The sequence below is a fragment of the Acanthopagrus latus genome, chromosome 8 (genome assembly GCF_904848185.1).
Source record: "Acanthopagrus latus isolate v.2019 chromosome 8, fAcaLat1.1, whole genome shotgun sequence".
Classification (NCBI taxonomy): Eukaryota; Metazoa; Chordata; class Actinopteri; order Spariformes; family Sparidae; genus Acanthopagrus; species Acanthopagrus latus.
Genome location: NC_051046.1, coordinates 3,973,563 through 3,990,089, shown reverse-complemented (window position 1 = coordinate 3,990,089; position 16,527 = coordinate 3,973,563). Strand labels below are relative to the sequence as shown.

The window sequence follows — 16,527 nt, the reverse complement described above, 5'->3', positions numbered from 1 at the left end:
GCTTTTCCAGCCCATATTGTGCCCCGAGGCAAAGTTCCAGGGGTCAGAGGGATATGAAACGCTCCAGTTTTAGATTACATCTTATATTGGAGTCCTCGTGAAAAGCCTGGATGGTAATAAACAGTGACATTAATGCTTTTTTTAAAAAAATACATACTAACAAAATGTGGCCCTTAGGTCAAAGCTGTAAGATAATTAAATATTGCAGCGGATTAGAGAAGTGGATGATGTTGACTCTTCTGTCAGCCAATTCAATACAAACAGGTTTTTAGCCGGACTCTGTTTGACCCCAGATTATTAATTGGCTTTACAGGCTTTAGCGAAAAAGCTCATTTTATTTGGGTTAGTCTGATCCTGATCCTTAATATTTCCCCTTCGTTAACTTGGACGGTCACATACGAATAGTTTCCCATGGCTGCTGAGGACCGCCGCGCAGCTGAAAGTGCAACATTCAAACGTGTCTGAAGACGACTTTCAAAGCCGCAGTCTGTTGCTCACACTGTATTTTCCAGCAATTTTGGATATTTTGCTGAAATGTCCCGTACGCTGCCATCCATGATCCATCATGTTTATGTATGCTGTGTGTTCGTGTGTCTGGCCAAGTCCAGTCCAGAGATCCAGCAGGACCGGGCTGCTTAGTACAGATGCTCCTGTGTCTGCATGGTCTCTTGGGTTCAGATCAGAGTGCCAAGCTCCTCTGTGTTTTTGTTGTGCGTATTCGTATCGGTAAGTGTGTGTGTGTGTGTGTGTGTGTGTGTCAGTGCTGGTAAATGAGTCTGAGGGATGCCAGCCCTGCCCAGAACAGCCCAGCTCAACTCCACCAGAGAGATGTGGCACAAAGAGTCCAGTGAGCGAGCGAGCGGGAGAAAAGAGTGTGTCTGTGTTGGAGAGAGTGTGTGTACACTTTCTTAATGCCTCACTAACGGCGGCGGCGGTGTATGAACGTGGCCTTGTGCTGGTGGAACAAATGGCAGAGTGTTAGCTCATTTGCAGAAGGAAACGTATCCCCTGCTCTCACCAACACTAATCTCCGTCCCTCCTCCTCCTCTCTGCTCGCCCTGACAAGCTCACCCTTCAATTCTCCACCTTTCCATCATTACCTCCGCCCCCCCCACCGCCGTCAACACATCTCAACCCCTTGCTTTAGCCACCATATGAACTCCATCCTTAAACTGAATCCCTTGCCTCCATCCCTCTGCTCCCCCATCTACTCCTGTGTTTTTCTCACTTTTTAACGACCTGATTCCAGCTCTCGCCATCATGTCAGCTTCATCACAGCCTCCAGTTTAAACAAACCACATGTACAGTAGAGTACAGTACAACTGTGTGTGTGTGTGTGTGTGTGTGTGCCTCTCTTCTTACCACCATGTGTGTGAAACATGGAGAACCGTCAAACCATTCAAACTCTGATGGTTCGGAAAGAATAAAAGTCACAGGGAGGTCTATAAACTCAGGACTGAAGCTTCGGATGTGATTAAAACTTCTCTAACATTCTGAACATCTACAGCCCAAATTTCTGACCCATGTTCTCACAGAAACATCCGTCTTTCTTTGTAACTTTGTTGTTATCCAGGGGGGGAGTTGATCTTTCCAGGCTGCATCCATACATCTGCACAGCAAACAGAATAAAGTCTCCACGTTGACTCACTTCAATAAGAAATAAAAGACTCCAGAGAGCAAAACAGTCTAGAGCCAGACGATATACAATCAGAGACATTATCACTTTACTCTCAGGAGCCCCATGTGAAGATAATCTATTCCACTGCTTATTTTTAGACGGGGTTCTCATTAGATGACTTGCATAACAAGGCACAAGACGGGACTCATCATGAGACAGAAAGTGATTTAAAAAAAAAAAATGTAATTATGTTATCGCTGTTTGGCACTTTGCTGTGTGAAATAACAGCCCCCGCTGGCAGGAAAAATGTTTTCAGAGCCGCGGAACAATGTGGGAATAACAGGGTGTGTTTTAGAAAGTGTTCAGAACGAGAGTTCAAGTATTTAAACAATTCAAATATGATGATTAGTTTATAATTTCAGGGAATGCTTACTCGTCTGTAAAAACTGGCTTCACTGTTGTTTAAAAGAGCTCTGAGGAATTTAACTGATTTTAAACACACTCGTTATGAAGAAGATCCAGGACAACACGCGCACAGTATTCTGGACTACTCACTGAGTTCGGAGATGCTGCCCACACAGGTAGCCAGCAGTGACTGTTCCAGCGTCCTCAGCTCCAGCTGGGCATAGGCATCCTCCCTGCTGTCCACAGACGTCTGCTGGTTCTCTGTGTACGGGCTGAAATGGGCCGGGAGAGACAAAACACCTATGGAGAGAAACAAGAGAGAGAATTTTTCGATTAGAATAATAGATTCATGAGTGCATAATAACTTTTTTTAACTCCGCAGTGCTTCTGCAGAAGTCCCACAACAACTGCCGGTGGTATTTACACAGTGTTTATAATCGTGGTAACGTGTAACCGACACCGCTGAGGGCAAACAAACACACAAGGGAACGTGAGCCGTGATCTCAACACAGTCAGGAAAACAAACAGAGCGCACAGCGACATCGGGCTAATACAAACAAACACACACGGGCACACAGCATCAAGACGGAGCGGCTGAGGCCAAACCGTAACACCAAGACCGAGCAAGATCGAGTTACGGATTCAGTGTTTCTGCAGCCATGTCATCCCTCTTTACGTCATAGATATTACACAATACATATAGTTACTCAGTGGCGGGGGGGGTTGATAATTAGGATGTCATCAATCAACAGAGTGCTGAAAGGGTCAAAGACCACCGGGATCACAGGACTCTACCAACCTCTGCTCTGACCTTTATAACTCAGTCAGACAATAAAGAATCAGTGAGGATCTGTAAAAACCTGCATCCCTCACCGACACATACAGTTTAAACTTCAGGTAACTGCATGTAAAGGCTAATATCATTGGGATGAAACCACAGATTGAATTTTCCTTCACAGTGGACTCCATCTACTCCATCTACTGTCACGGCTTGTGTTCATCTCGGACACGTGTGGTATTTCCTCTTTAAATGGACCCTCTGGAGACCCGGTCAGCCCAACCCAGCCATCACCGACAAGCTGGATGTGCAACGTTAAGAAAAAACACTGTTATTTTTAATTCAATGTAATAAAAAAATATGCAATCTGCCACAGAAGTCTCATTTGTCTCCCTTCGTAGGATCAGATAACAGATAAATCATGATATGTATCACCCTGGTTGCTATTTTATTGCTCATGACAGCCGGCTGTCAGGCTAATTGCCGGTGAGCAGATAACATCGTTCTTGCATAACTCAGAGTAGCATCTTGTTCTTTAGCAGCTGCGAGCTGCTTGTGCTTGTTGTTTTCCAGCCAACATGGGGAGAAGTCGTAACAAGTGAAGGCGAGAATACAGACTTCTGTTCTCTGCCTCTTCGTATCTCTGTAGCTGCTGGCAGTCACGCCTTCCTCGAGCCTCGTCTGAAGCAATCTGTGGTGGTATGAGAACCACACTGCGCTGTCAGCTACTGCGCAGCTAGTGGATTTGGGTGAACCCGGTTCGCTGCCCATAGGTTAACCTTTATTTTGGCTCCAGAGTCAGAGGTGTGCTCTGTGCCAGGCCAGAGGAAATGAGTGGGGGATGGCTGGGGACAGAAAAGAGAAATGGAGGGAGGAAAGACGATCGGTGCTGGTTTGTGATTTATTTACAAAGCCTGAGGATAAAAAGCCTCCTCATCTCAAAACTCTCCCAAAAGGGAAACGATGGGCTACCACCCCTAAAATGACATTCACATGTGCTTCCGGCTAGCGCTGTCCTCTCACTGCAGTCTGAGAGGGATGCTGAAAGGAAAAAAAACACGAGTTTTAAAAAAAAAAAGTCTGAAGTTTCATCTTGTCAGCACTGTGTGACACAAGAAGAGACTGAACTTGCAGGGAAAGTCGAGGGAAGTACAACATATTTGAAAACTAGCGGCTAACCAATAATCCTCTTCATAATATTTACCAGTCCTGCCGTCAAACATCTTTCCGCATTTTAACTGTGCAGACATGGTTTGATGTGTTTACAGTAAACATTCAAACCTGACCGATGCTGAATTTTTGGGGACAGAGTTGATACCAATATCGGGTCACTGAGTACAAAAGATGTGACATTGATACATCGGCTGATATTCTTAAACACACAGCGTACGTACGCAGGCTGTTGTCGCAATCAAAAACAAGACTTTTTATAGTTTAAAATTAAACTTTACTTTCCACAATGACATCTGAGCATTGATGCAGTAAACTTTTGGGGAATATAATTTGATTTTAAAAAACTAAAACCTGTCCCAGTTATTATTCTTACAATCTATTCAATAAAGTAATAAAAGGGAAAACACACAGATGTGTCTGAACTTTGACTACCTTTAAACGTATATGTCCACCATCCACAGCCTTTAAAAAGTGTTATTTCAAGCTGCTTCTGAACTTTTTAATGCACTGCACATAAGTTTGCCTTTCGATCTTTGTCCACTGCCTCAGATGGAAACGTTTCAGCACACAGCTCATATTTAATGTGAAGATTTAGATCCGATATAAGCCGCAGCTGTGCTATCAGCACCGTTAGCAAACAAGCAAAGCGAATATATACCTTATCGCAAAATGTGTGCTGGGTATTTTACTGCAGTGAGCAGGATTTGTTCATTTTATACCACAGGGGTTATGTCCCGGAGTAACGGCTCCATATATCACATAGCTGCACAAACATGCTGCTTTGTAACAGCACACAACAGAAGGGCTATCAAATTTGCAACATGGTGTCAACTGTGTGTGTGAACGCAAAGCACACGTAGTATTTCACAATATAAAAAACAAAGAGGTAATCCGAGACGGGTATTAAATCAGATGTGCTCGATAGAGACATCATGCAGTCCGGACAGGCTGTACATCAGCTGCTCCAGAGAAGGAGAGAGAGAGGGGAATCTCAGTGCAGAGAGCAGGAGGTGCAGGAGGTACAGGGGCGGCTGATATGTTGACTTCCTAAAAATAAAACCAAACATGGGAGGAGAAAGTCACTTCAGTCCAGAGTAATGCTCCTCAAATGAGGAACACATTGATAGAATTAAAGATCTGTTCACTCCAACAGAGTCGTGCTGCCAAAGGAAGCCTAGTCTAAAAAGTGTAACCCCATCCCTCCCTTCCTCTCTCTCTTTCTCCCTCCCTGCCTCTCTCTCTTTCTCCCTCCCTGCCTCTCTCTCTTTCTCTCTCTCTGGTACTTTCTGTGCACCATCTGACTTGTATAATATGTGCTGACTCTCCGTTCCCACACAATGGAAACGGCTGCCTCTAGCAGAGCGCCGCTGCTACAAAGAACCCGCACGGCAGTCTACCCAAAAAAACTGTACACAAGCTTCAACACATCCCCGTTCGCTCACACACACACACACACACACACACACACACACACACACACACACACACACACACACACACACACACACACACACACACACACACACTCATGTCTGTGCATATAAAGTACGTCTGCACTTTCTTTGATGCATCACTTACTCAGGTATTTTGGTAATTACGATGATGAGGGTTTTTACTTTTGTGGCAAAATGACCCTGAGGACACATAAACACGAGCAAAGTATCTGGAGACGTAAGATCGTTTTCTCTTTGTTCCCCATTGTTTTAAAACGCGCCTCGGTTTTCGGTTCTCGCACGTTATTGTCTTAACTTTCTTCCTGAAAGGCTGTGTGTGTGTTTGTGTGTGAGCCTCTCATAGATTCTGTCTCATTAATGTGGGTGTGGATGCGTGAAAATAAAAATTAAAAAAAGTGAATGTGTCAGCAGGTGTGTGTGTGTGTGTGTGTGTTCAGATTAGCTTAGTTATCCCGACTCCCTGTAGTGTGATTCAACCAAGAGCGTCACACTGACGTTATCCGAGTCTAAATCTCCTCCCATCTGCATAAAACATATTAAAACAGTTTAAAATAAAACCCCTAATAATACCTGGAAGACTAATTAAACCAGCTCAATGAACCAGACATGCAGCTTTCTCCTCTTCGGCTCCTTGTATTAAAGTAAGAAACTATTTTTGGAGAACATTAGAAGGTGGATTTCCAGCTCACAGAAAAAACAAAACAGGCACTGATTTGATTTCTTCTGAAGTGTCTTGTTGTTGCTTTCACAGAATAATCTTCAGCACTATCTTTAGCGCACTTAAAAATAGACAAGCGTTGAACAGAAGTGAAATCTTAGGAAATGTTACTATACTGTGCTTTCTATTGATTCTGCTGGATTTTTTTTTCAAAGCTGTGGCAAATATTCACACACCACCACACTCTCTGCAGTTCCCACAGTCCCACCCCGTCGCTTGCCTCACCGCTGAACCCGAGCCTGCGTCATTTGGGCCTGATGTAGGTCTCAACAAGCCAACCAGGGCCTGTCCCCCACCACCACCACCACCACCACTAATATCTCGTGCACCAGCAGCTCCAGCAACTGCACGCATCATTTGTCTCTGGCAACTGGGAGAGGCTGAGGATAAGACAAAAGAGGAGGAGGGGATGGGAGTAAAGTCTGAGGAGAGGAGAGAGCTTTGGTGGAAGATGAATGAGTCACACAGAGGAGGGATGGGAGTAAAGACTGAGGGAGGGAGGGAGGAGACACAGGAATATCTGAGGACTGTGAACAGGGTGAGGCAGGGGAGGACAAGTGGCACAAGGCATTCATTCTTTTGCGGCCTCTATGGTTCCATTTCTGAGGTCGACCCTGCGAATGTCATGTGGGAATCCCAGCTACAAATCACAGCTGAGACTTCACCACAGACGCCCCCCCCAGCCCATCCAAACTATCTCGAAAAAACCCATTACAGCTCCTCCTCGGCCGGCCGGCCAAGCCATCACTCACGATGATGTTGGACGTGTTTCTGCAACAAGGTCCGAAAAAATCCAAGAAACACTTTTTGCTACGCTGATGTTCTTTTTGAAACTCTGCCCAGCCGGGGCCGTCACTCTCAATTAGGTGCTTTTATGAGTCATATCAGAGTTAATTATATTCCTGTCAAAGCGCATTTCAACGTTCGAATTTCAACGTATTGTCAGGAAGTCATAAGCAATGTTTGAAACTGCGACCTGCACGTAGAGCGAGCCAGGAACAACAGCCTGAACAGAGCTGATAGAACCCGACACAGCAGCTTTTCCCACACGGCTCCACTCCCCAATCTCTGTTGCTCTTGTGATATCTCATGTTATCTCCCAACGCCACAATTTGTTCTCCTTGACTCCAACTTTGTGTTGCAGTATTAGGATAGAAAATATTCAGGCTTTGGAGGACTTCACTTATATTTGGGTTTCGCCTCCAGATAAAACAGCTCTAACTTCTCCGACAGCGGCAAAAACTGCACGCTGTGAATAGAGTTTGGATTGAGTTTCAAAATTTGGAATATGTTTGGAGAACACTTCTCGCTCTTCTGAGTATCATCAGCACTTCAGTAATTTACATGTTACTGCTCATTTTTCTTAATAAATGTCTCTAAAAATTGCACAATAGTCACTTTATTCTTGACAGTGGGAAAATTACAGTTATGCGAGGTTACGTAAAAACAAGCTCGTTGCAATAAATAGTTTTCTATTCAAGGAATCCAGAGACCCTGACATTTTCTTTGTGTGTTGCCATATTCTCTCACAGCTTCAGCTCTGATTACGACACATTCTTGTGTCTGCGTGTGTCGATGTGTTTTGTCTACCGCAGAGAGAGAGTGTGAAAGACAAAAGGACAAGATCAGCTTTGCTCCTGCTGCGAACGCTCTCAGTAAGCCGATAGAAAAACTCAAGACGGCACGCACACACTCACACACACACAAGTCAACACCTGCTTCGCTTCCTTTAACAGCCCCGTCATTCATTACCAGCTGAATGGATCAGAGAGTCCAGGAAAAAAAAAGGGGGCTTCAAAGCCACTTCCTCGTGTCCAGAAAGGAGCTCTGACGCTGGGCCAGGAGGCTACACGCTCGTCCCTGTGTGGAGGCTGGAGGGTGGGACGCTCACACAAATGTACAGTGTTTGACAGAGATGTTACTGGGTGTGTGTGTCGCCCCCACAGTAGCCTGATCTCCCGTGTCCTTCACACAACAAAAAGGACACACACATGCTTCACTTCATGTCCGTGGAATCCAGGAAGGACCAGATGTGATCCTTCGCTCACAGGCCCGGCCTCTTGTTTTCCACACTTAAAGGCTTCAAAAACACCTGTTTTTCACACATCCAACTTCACCCACGCACTCCACATTCCTCTCCCTGCTTTCAGAGATTGTGTGTCCCACACAGGTCTTTCATTAGAGGCACCATTTCTGAGAGAATTACAGCGAGATCGATGAATGATCTTTATTGTGTGTTTCAGTCGTAGCAGAGGGCTCAGCTTTGTTCGGCTGACTGCAGAGTTTGAGCGCGCTGGGTTAAAAATACCCGTGTGTTTGCTTGCTCTGGCGGACCCTCATCGTGTTCCTTATCTAAACAGAATACAAGAGGGACAGAGGGCCATTTAGAAACTCAAAGTGGTCTATTAGTGTTCGGGCTAAAAATAATCGTTCATTTGACAAGTTAGCATAGAAGCGTGTCTTTTAAAATACAAACTACCTATGTGGACTGAAGGGCAGACAGAGGAGCATTCAGAAGCCGACGCTGCTTACAGTGCTCCTGACTTTTCACTGGAAGATTCGTGCGAGCGACTCGAGATGCTTCTGATTTTCAAAAAGGCATCCAAGTCACTGATCACTCCTGTCAGAGCCTGATAAACCACAGCCTGGTGACAGACAAGTGAAGTGGGGTCTGGTCGATGTCCCCTGACACCTCTGGTGACCCTCGGCTTGCGAGGGGATCACGGGTCAGAGGTGGCGCTCAGCTGGGGCTAAAAGAGGAAGTGACCTTATCAGCTGTGTAAAAGGGGGCTTCCCTGAGAGCCACCGAGTCAGAACACCCACACACATCGTTAATCACCACAGGACACAGGCTAAGATAGAAACAGAGGAAAGTTCCTATATTTGGTGCATGTGAAGGAATCTCATGTGTGTGCCTGCTGTGTTCAGACTGCTGCTGTTATCCAGCATTAAACCTTTTGGCTTGTAAAAGATGTTTTCAAGGAAGCTAAACCACGAGGAAGGTTTTAAAACTAAGACCTGAGAGTTTAAAATAAAGATTTTAAAGTGTGAAGTGTTTAGTTCCCACTCCCACAACCTGAGAGTAAGACCTGTGGATCTGTCCACTGTCAGATGTCCCCCCCCCCCCAGAAATCCCAGCATGCAAAGCCACAAAATATCAGATCTAAATCTCTGCGTGGTCACTTTGAATGGAGTGTGCTGTCTGTGTTCAGAAACACTGCAAATATTACACTGCAAACCTCGAGGATGGAGAAACATTGTCACTAAAGTCATGAGCTGCTGAAAACCAGCAAGATCAGCGAACAGTTTAGTATCTTACAATGGTCTTGAGTTAATCTGAGGTGAATCACATTTAGTTCTCCTTTGTGTAGTCAAAAATAATGTCAATTCAAAATATGAGCAGCGCATTTTTCTCACGTGAACCTTCCAAGTTCATTTAACAAGCTGAGCTGAAGGACAAGAGGAGTGTTAAGGGTTCTGAGTCTAGGAAGGAGACTTTAACAGAAAAGAATATGGAGAATACAAAAATCTGATTCATCTTCAGTTGGACTTTAAGTGTTTTGAGTTTGTCGATGCTTCTCTCGAGCTGTAAATGTGGTCTGCAATAACAAATCATCCACCGCCGCCCCCCCCACAAGCACACGCACATACACACAGAGACGAATTAGGAGTGGTAGGACTCAAGACGGCTTTGGTTTCCCACAGCCCTGAAAAGCATCGCCCATAAGCTCCTCTACACGACTAACCCTAATCCTAAACATGACTTCAGCTTTCTCCCCCCTCCTCCTCCTTATCCTCTCCCCTCCTTTCCTCGCTCTCTAATCATGTTTTATATTTTACATTCCAGGCCAAGTGCGGTGCCTGTGGCTATCTCGTCTCATTCGACATTCCCCGTTTCCATATGTGACGCCACTCCACATCAGCGTAGAGCAAAGGGGACCGTATAGCTCCCGCCATTAGAGATTTTATAGGTTGTGATGTACTGTACAGTACTGGAGCTGGAAATATACCGTACTGTACACACGGACGCTGGTTTTGTTTTTCTCGACGACACGGGACAGCGGATATGACACACAGTGTAATAAAAAAAACAGCCGGTTAAACATCTAACCTCAAACCCACCCGCTCATAATCCAAACCCACTTTTGCTTTTTGAGATGATGTCACCAGCCCAAAGTACAGCCAGGAGGTGAAGTGTTTGACAAAATAAAACACTCAGGAGGGCAAAATGTAACGGCGGCGGGGTATAACAAGCACCTCGGTCAAGAGAACCACCCTCAGCAAACCGGAGTAAAGACCAAGTCCGCACTGGCTGGAACAGATCAAGGGCTGGAGGTTTAATTTAAACAGTTTTAAAAAAAAACAAAAAAAAAACAAGCTGCCCTCTATTCACTCCTCTGACAAATAACTGCATGGGCAGCGGGCCGGGCAGAGAGGCACAAAGTGTGTATCCGAGTGTGTGTTTGCACTAATTGCTCCCCATTCTGTCTGTGTGATCAGCTCATTTTCTCTCAGCTGGACCCACTAGAGAGCGAAGAACAGAGGGGCCCAGTCAGTTTGGATGGCAGACAACACGCTCATTGAGGAAAAAGAAGGCACACAGTAATGAAGAGTGAGGTGGAGGTTCATATTCTTTTCAGGGGGAGGAAACTCCAGTAAAAAAAAAAAAAAGAAGGTTCAACCGGCCAGTTGGCTGTTGCGGATCCGCTTCACTCTCTTCTAAAGGAGCCAGATGCCCAAAAAACACTTGTGACTTTTTCCGAGTGTGCGCGCCATGATGGATGTTTAAAGCCACTTACCACCAAATAAACATGAACTCTGGTTATTTGGTGGTAGCCAGATGTTAAATCTTTCCTTTACGAAAGTGAGCAGTTTCAGCCTTGAACTTATAAACAGTGACAATTTTCAAGGCTTTTAAAACACTCAAATGGGGGAAGTGAATTAATGACAAACAGTAAGAGGTGAACTCATGTGAAGGGGTTGGAGGTGTGCAGCTTTAAAGTGCATTAAAGTCATACTCTTGCATTATACGTCAGCTGTTGTTTGTAAACCAGTTACAGATGCTCTCGACGCCTTGGCCTGGCTCGCCACCAACCCAAACGGTCTGTATTTGATGAGCTGCGACGGAAACTCAACAAATCAACTCATCTTTTTCCAAAAGAACTGCTTACACCCAGGAACGCTGCAAACACAGCAGAAATCTCAGAAAATCAGAAAGTACACGGTCTCCATCGCACACTTCTGAGGGGTCATTGTTTGAGATGCAGCGCCTATAAACTGGTTCCTCACTGGTTTTGTCATCAACTAACTTTCACAGTATCACAGATTTTTAGTTCGGGACTGAAATAGCCTCATTATTAGACGTTTTCTGCATCTGTGTCGCACGAACACGCATGTGGCACCGTTTCATTATCGCCTTAACCTCTGCCTCAACAACATCCACAAAAAGCAGCATTTTGTGACTCATCGGTTACATAATAGATTGATCTCTATTTCTAGCCCCTTTTCTCCCTCCTAATTCTTCTCTGGCACAGTAAATTAAACATTCACACATTAGACCTGACATAAATTAACACACTTCGAGGGCGCCATGCTGTTCATTTCCCACAGGCAGTCGCAGGTACCTCACTTTTGAAAAGCTCCATGAAACAAATTACTGACACCAATCCCTCAACATGTTGCGATATTTAAACTCTTTCCTGCAGCAGCGTGGTTCCCACAGTCCCCCCAAAAAAGCGGGTTTTTTTTTTTGATAGAGAGACTTAGGAGTTTGACGTTTCAAAGGAATGGATCCAAAATCCCTGTTGTAAATCTAAAGCAGCTTTCTGCTGATTAACATTCCGTGTTGGGCTGGGCAGAGAGCGAAATCATGACGCAGAACGGAGTGAGTCCAAAACCAGGGGGGGAGGAAAAAACACTGGGGTTGTGGGGGGATGGTTGGTGGAGGGATGGATGGATGGATTACGATTAGAACTGGAGGTTCACTCACTCTTTCAATCTCTCTTTTCCTTGGTTCTCCCGCTCTCTCACACTAAATATCTTTTGAGTGAGTTTTCACAGCAGAGTGGAAAAGATGCTCAGGGAAGGAAAAAGCAAATCACTTTCTGTGGAGCCACCGATTGTCGTTCACTCACACAGACGTACAAGTCTGTTGCACAGTACAGTATGTTTGTGTAAAGTGTGGCCTATACTTGCATCATACCTGCAATGATGTACTTCAGTAAATGCACATGTAGGAGTCATGCAGGGGCGTAATAAGGGGGTGTTGCCCAAACCTGAAAAAAAGGGGCAACCCCACCCTGGTTTTAGGTGTAATCCATCAGCATGTACTGAAGACAGAGGACCGAAACTGCCCAAATCAAAAATAAATACAAAAATAATATTAAAAATAAACGTAGCCATTAATTTATTCATTAACCAAGACATAAATTGCTTTGGTTTTACTCTCTAGCCTTGTCACAGACCAGTGCAATCCAGAAAAGTACCTCCAAACTGAACTTGCTCGAGTAAATGAATGGATTTACCTTCCATTACTGGCTACAGACATCTCAGTGTAAGTGATTAAAACCTGCACAGTCAGCTCAATAAACAAAGGAGGCTACATTTATTTCTGTAGACATATTTGTAGAGCACTGTTGCATTAACGTCCGTGCAACTATCCTACTTCAGTTAAGCCTGCATTAAGAAAGAACAGCCGCCCACACACACACACACACACACACACACACACACACACACAGACACAAGTCATCCCATCCCATTATAACCTGTCATGGCTAAGACAAACTGAGAGGATGAGTACGCAATTTACATGGGCGTCGCAACTCGGCAGCATGTTTACAGCAGTGGGCAGAGCTTTGTCAAAGAGGCCAATGGTCCTTTAGTCTGCGGTAACGAGGAGGGCTGGTCCGTCCACATCTGCCCGACTCTGCTGTTGTTCTGCGCACCATTGTTAACAACTGTCCTCGCTGTGGTAGACAGGAGGGGGGGGGGCGAGAGTTCGATGGTGGGAGGGGACGCATGTCGTAACGCCAGGCGGTTAAAGTGGGCAGAACGCCTCGTGCAATTAGTCGGGAAATCAATGCCACTCTCAGAGAATGCGTAAGAGCGACATACTGGAGATAAATCAACGGACCACCCAACATCAGACACGCATGATGACACGCTGATGAACGTGCAGTCTGACCACACACACACACACACACATATATTAGCACAGAATTAAATAATGGAATGCACCGGGCATGGAGGTGTCGTTAAAATCACAAATCACGCGGCTCTAAATATTCCAAATATTCTGCATGTGAGTGTTTTTGTGACCTGGGCGTGTCAGAGTGTCCACCTCTCATACAGGAGGCCGTAAACTACCTCTAACCAGACCAGTCACCTCATTCAACCCGCTGTGTGACCCATCTGACACCCAAAGGGGGTTTACAGCTCACCCCTGACCCTCACACACACACGCTGAACAGAGGGGGAGTGTCCAGTGCCTCAAAAACAACCTTCTTCTTATGCGGTTATGTCGCCATTCTGACCCCCAGAATCTTCACACACACTGATCTCACCCTCCCTCAACGAAGCCTCGCTGTCATCATGTGTCACACTCACCTGGGGGTCGGCTGTGTCAAATGTCTGATCCATTTCATCTATGAAATCGATCGGTTGTTCGGTCTATAAATTGTGAGAAAATGGTGAGAAATGTTGACCAGTGTGTGCCGAAGCCCACGATGACTTCCTCCAATGTCTTGCTTCGTCTATAACCCAAAGATGTTCAGTTCACCGTCACAGAAGAGTGAAGAAACTCACTTTAAAAAAACAAAACAAAACAGAGCTGCAAGATAATATTTTTCAGATAGTATTGTTTCCTTTTCTAACTTTTCTGTATTCTCATTTTCTCTCTTTTCCATAACTAAATAATGAGAAGTCACAAGTAGACTTTGGCTCTTTTTTAACCACCGCCACACAAAACACAAACCCATCCGCAACACAAACACACACTCCCGGTTACGGATGTTCGACTGAGGCTTCAGGAACCATCTGTGTCGTCTCTCTGTGCCCAGACAGATCGAATAATCACTCTCCCCTCTTCCTTTTGGAAAAGATGACTGTGCCTCTGTGATTGCTTCTGACCTTGATTGCACACTTTTGTGCTAGACAGGGAGATAACTACCCATAAAAAGGAATGAATGGAACAAGTAAATGAGCGAAGGAAATCATTATGAAAGGAGGAATTAACATTTGAAACAAAAGATCAAAACTAGAAATGCCAACCTGTGAATATGTGTCAGATTATGAGCGCGCTTTCTTGGCACTCTGGTTTATTTTTGGCCTGGTCGGGATATTAAGATGAGTAATGAAGCGCCATTTATTCCGGTCCCGGAGCAAACACTGATCGAGTGTGTATCCTCTTCCTCTGTGTGCTCTAACTTACGTAGGCTGGCCACGTCATCTGTAAACCCATTAAAGTTCCACTGTACACTCACAAACTCATCGCTACATTATCACCCATCACCCCGAGTCATCTCTACTGTAAACTTGTCGTTCAAACACAACAAAGCCGACAGTGTTGCGACTCCAGAGCAAACAGCTCACAGACCCTGTGTGACGGCTGTTTGCTGCCTCTCCTCCGCAGGGGGCACCTGCTCACACATTCCTCGGCCCGAGCGTGGCAGCAACACAAATAAAAGTTGTGGGAGGTGAGCGTATGTGTGTGTTCGCGGGTACGAGGGCTGGTGTTTGTTGCCGTTTGCGTTCCCAGCTGTTGCCTCTGCAGGTGCTGCAGGAGAGCTCAACTCAATGTGTGTGTGTGTCGTTGAAATACTTTATAAGGTCATCTCTGCAGCTTCAGACGGGTTTTAATCTGCATGATGTGTTTTAATGCATGCGTGTGTTTGTGCCTGTGTGTGTGCGTGTGAGTGTCTGCCAGTTATGCAGGTCTTGAGAAGCTACTGTTGGAAGGGGTCTCTGTGGACCACCCACCGCAGCCCTCTCCTCTAAAAGCAGCAGATGGAAAAAGAAAGACAAGGATCGCAGGCGAGGGGAGATGTCACCTCAGGAGAGACTGCCGCGTTTCTCAAACTCCTCCATGTTTCTTCCAACTATTAAACCAGAGCACTTTAACAAACGGAGCACTTTAAGAAGCACAAGCGATGTCAAAGCCAAAGGCCATTTGCCTATTAACTGCTAAAGAAGCTGGGAAATTCTCATGAGCGTGCACGTGTGTGTGTGTGCATGCATGTGTGTGCGTGTGTGTGTGTGTGTGCCCTAATGCATTTCTTCCTGAGTATCACAGAAGACCCGGTCAGTTCACTTCGACTTGACGTTTCCCACAACGCTTCCCAAGCCGCAATGGCTAAATAATAGCAGACAGACTTCAAGTCGTTCCTGAACAAACAGCACACAAACTCACACCCTGGCACACACACACGCATAAATTTTGGACTGGCCACATTGTATGTTACCAACTACGCCCTTTGGAGAAATTAATAAAACTTAGCGTGGCAGGAAACAATCGATAAATCAGGAGCGACACACACTTCGCGAGTGAGACTGTGTTACAATGTGAACGAAAAAATCGGGGGAACGGGAGACTGTGAGGGGAAAAAGTTTCCACATTATTGTTCGTCCGACCCACTCAGACTTAGTAATACTGCTGAGTGTCGGTCTCTAACCACCATGGGTATTGTTAGTAAATCATGACGAGTGAGAGGTGCGAGCCACATCCTGACCACACACACTAAAACACACAAACCCCTCTACCCTTCCCAGAGAGACCAGACTGCCCAGCAGAGACCCTTTAAAAAAAGGAGTGGGTGTGTGAGTGTTTTAGAGGAATGTTTGTGTGCAACAGTTTGGGGTAGAGGGTCCTATTCTTGCACATGCTCTCACAGCTCCTGTGCAAACAGAGCGCTGAGTGACGAATCTGTTTTCATTCTCCTTTTCCCACTGTAGGGTCGTCTGGGTGCGATGACGACGGCTCAGCTCCCTTCTCCCGCATTCGCACCTCCACTGATGTTTTGACTCTACAAAATCTTTTTCTTCATTGTTTTTTTTTTTTTGTTTTATTCTTGCTTAACTTTTAGTTTCTTTGCTTCCTGTCCCACTCCAGCATAAACAGCAGCCCCTGCTCTGCCCGCTCGGGAAACCCCACAACCGCAAAAAAGGCGAGACAGACAGAAGGAGAGGCTCGTGGGATATTTCATTCAACTCCTTGCCAAATGTTTAGGGTTGGGGTTTAGACTACCCAAAGCCTTAAAGCTGGGAACACACACACACACACACACACACACACACACACACACACACACACACACACAGACATACACACATTGTTTCTCTACCCTGAGACGACTCCCATTCTCTAGTTTCAGCCTGTGAAGTC

General features: G+C 45.5%; 1 protein-coding gene across 1 annotated transcript in view; it reads right to left on the bottom strand.

Moving 5' to 3' along the window:
- The window catches only part of abtb2b (ankyrin repeat and BTB (POZ) domain containing 2b), a 43,814-nt gene that overhangs the window by 13,954 nt on the left and 13,333 nt on the right, over positions 1 to 16,527 (bottom strand). Inside the window, exon 2 of the mRNA XM_037107133.1 lies at positions 2,174 to 2,323. Within this exon, the coding sequence (XP_036963028.1) occupies positions 2,174 to 2,323 (150 nt within the window). The remainder of the gene's footprint in view (positions 1 to 2,173; positions 2,324 to 16,527) is intronic.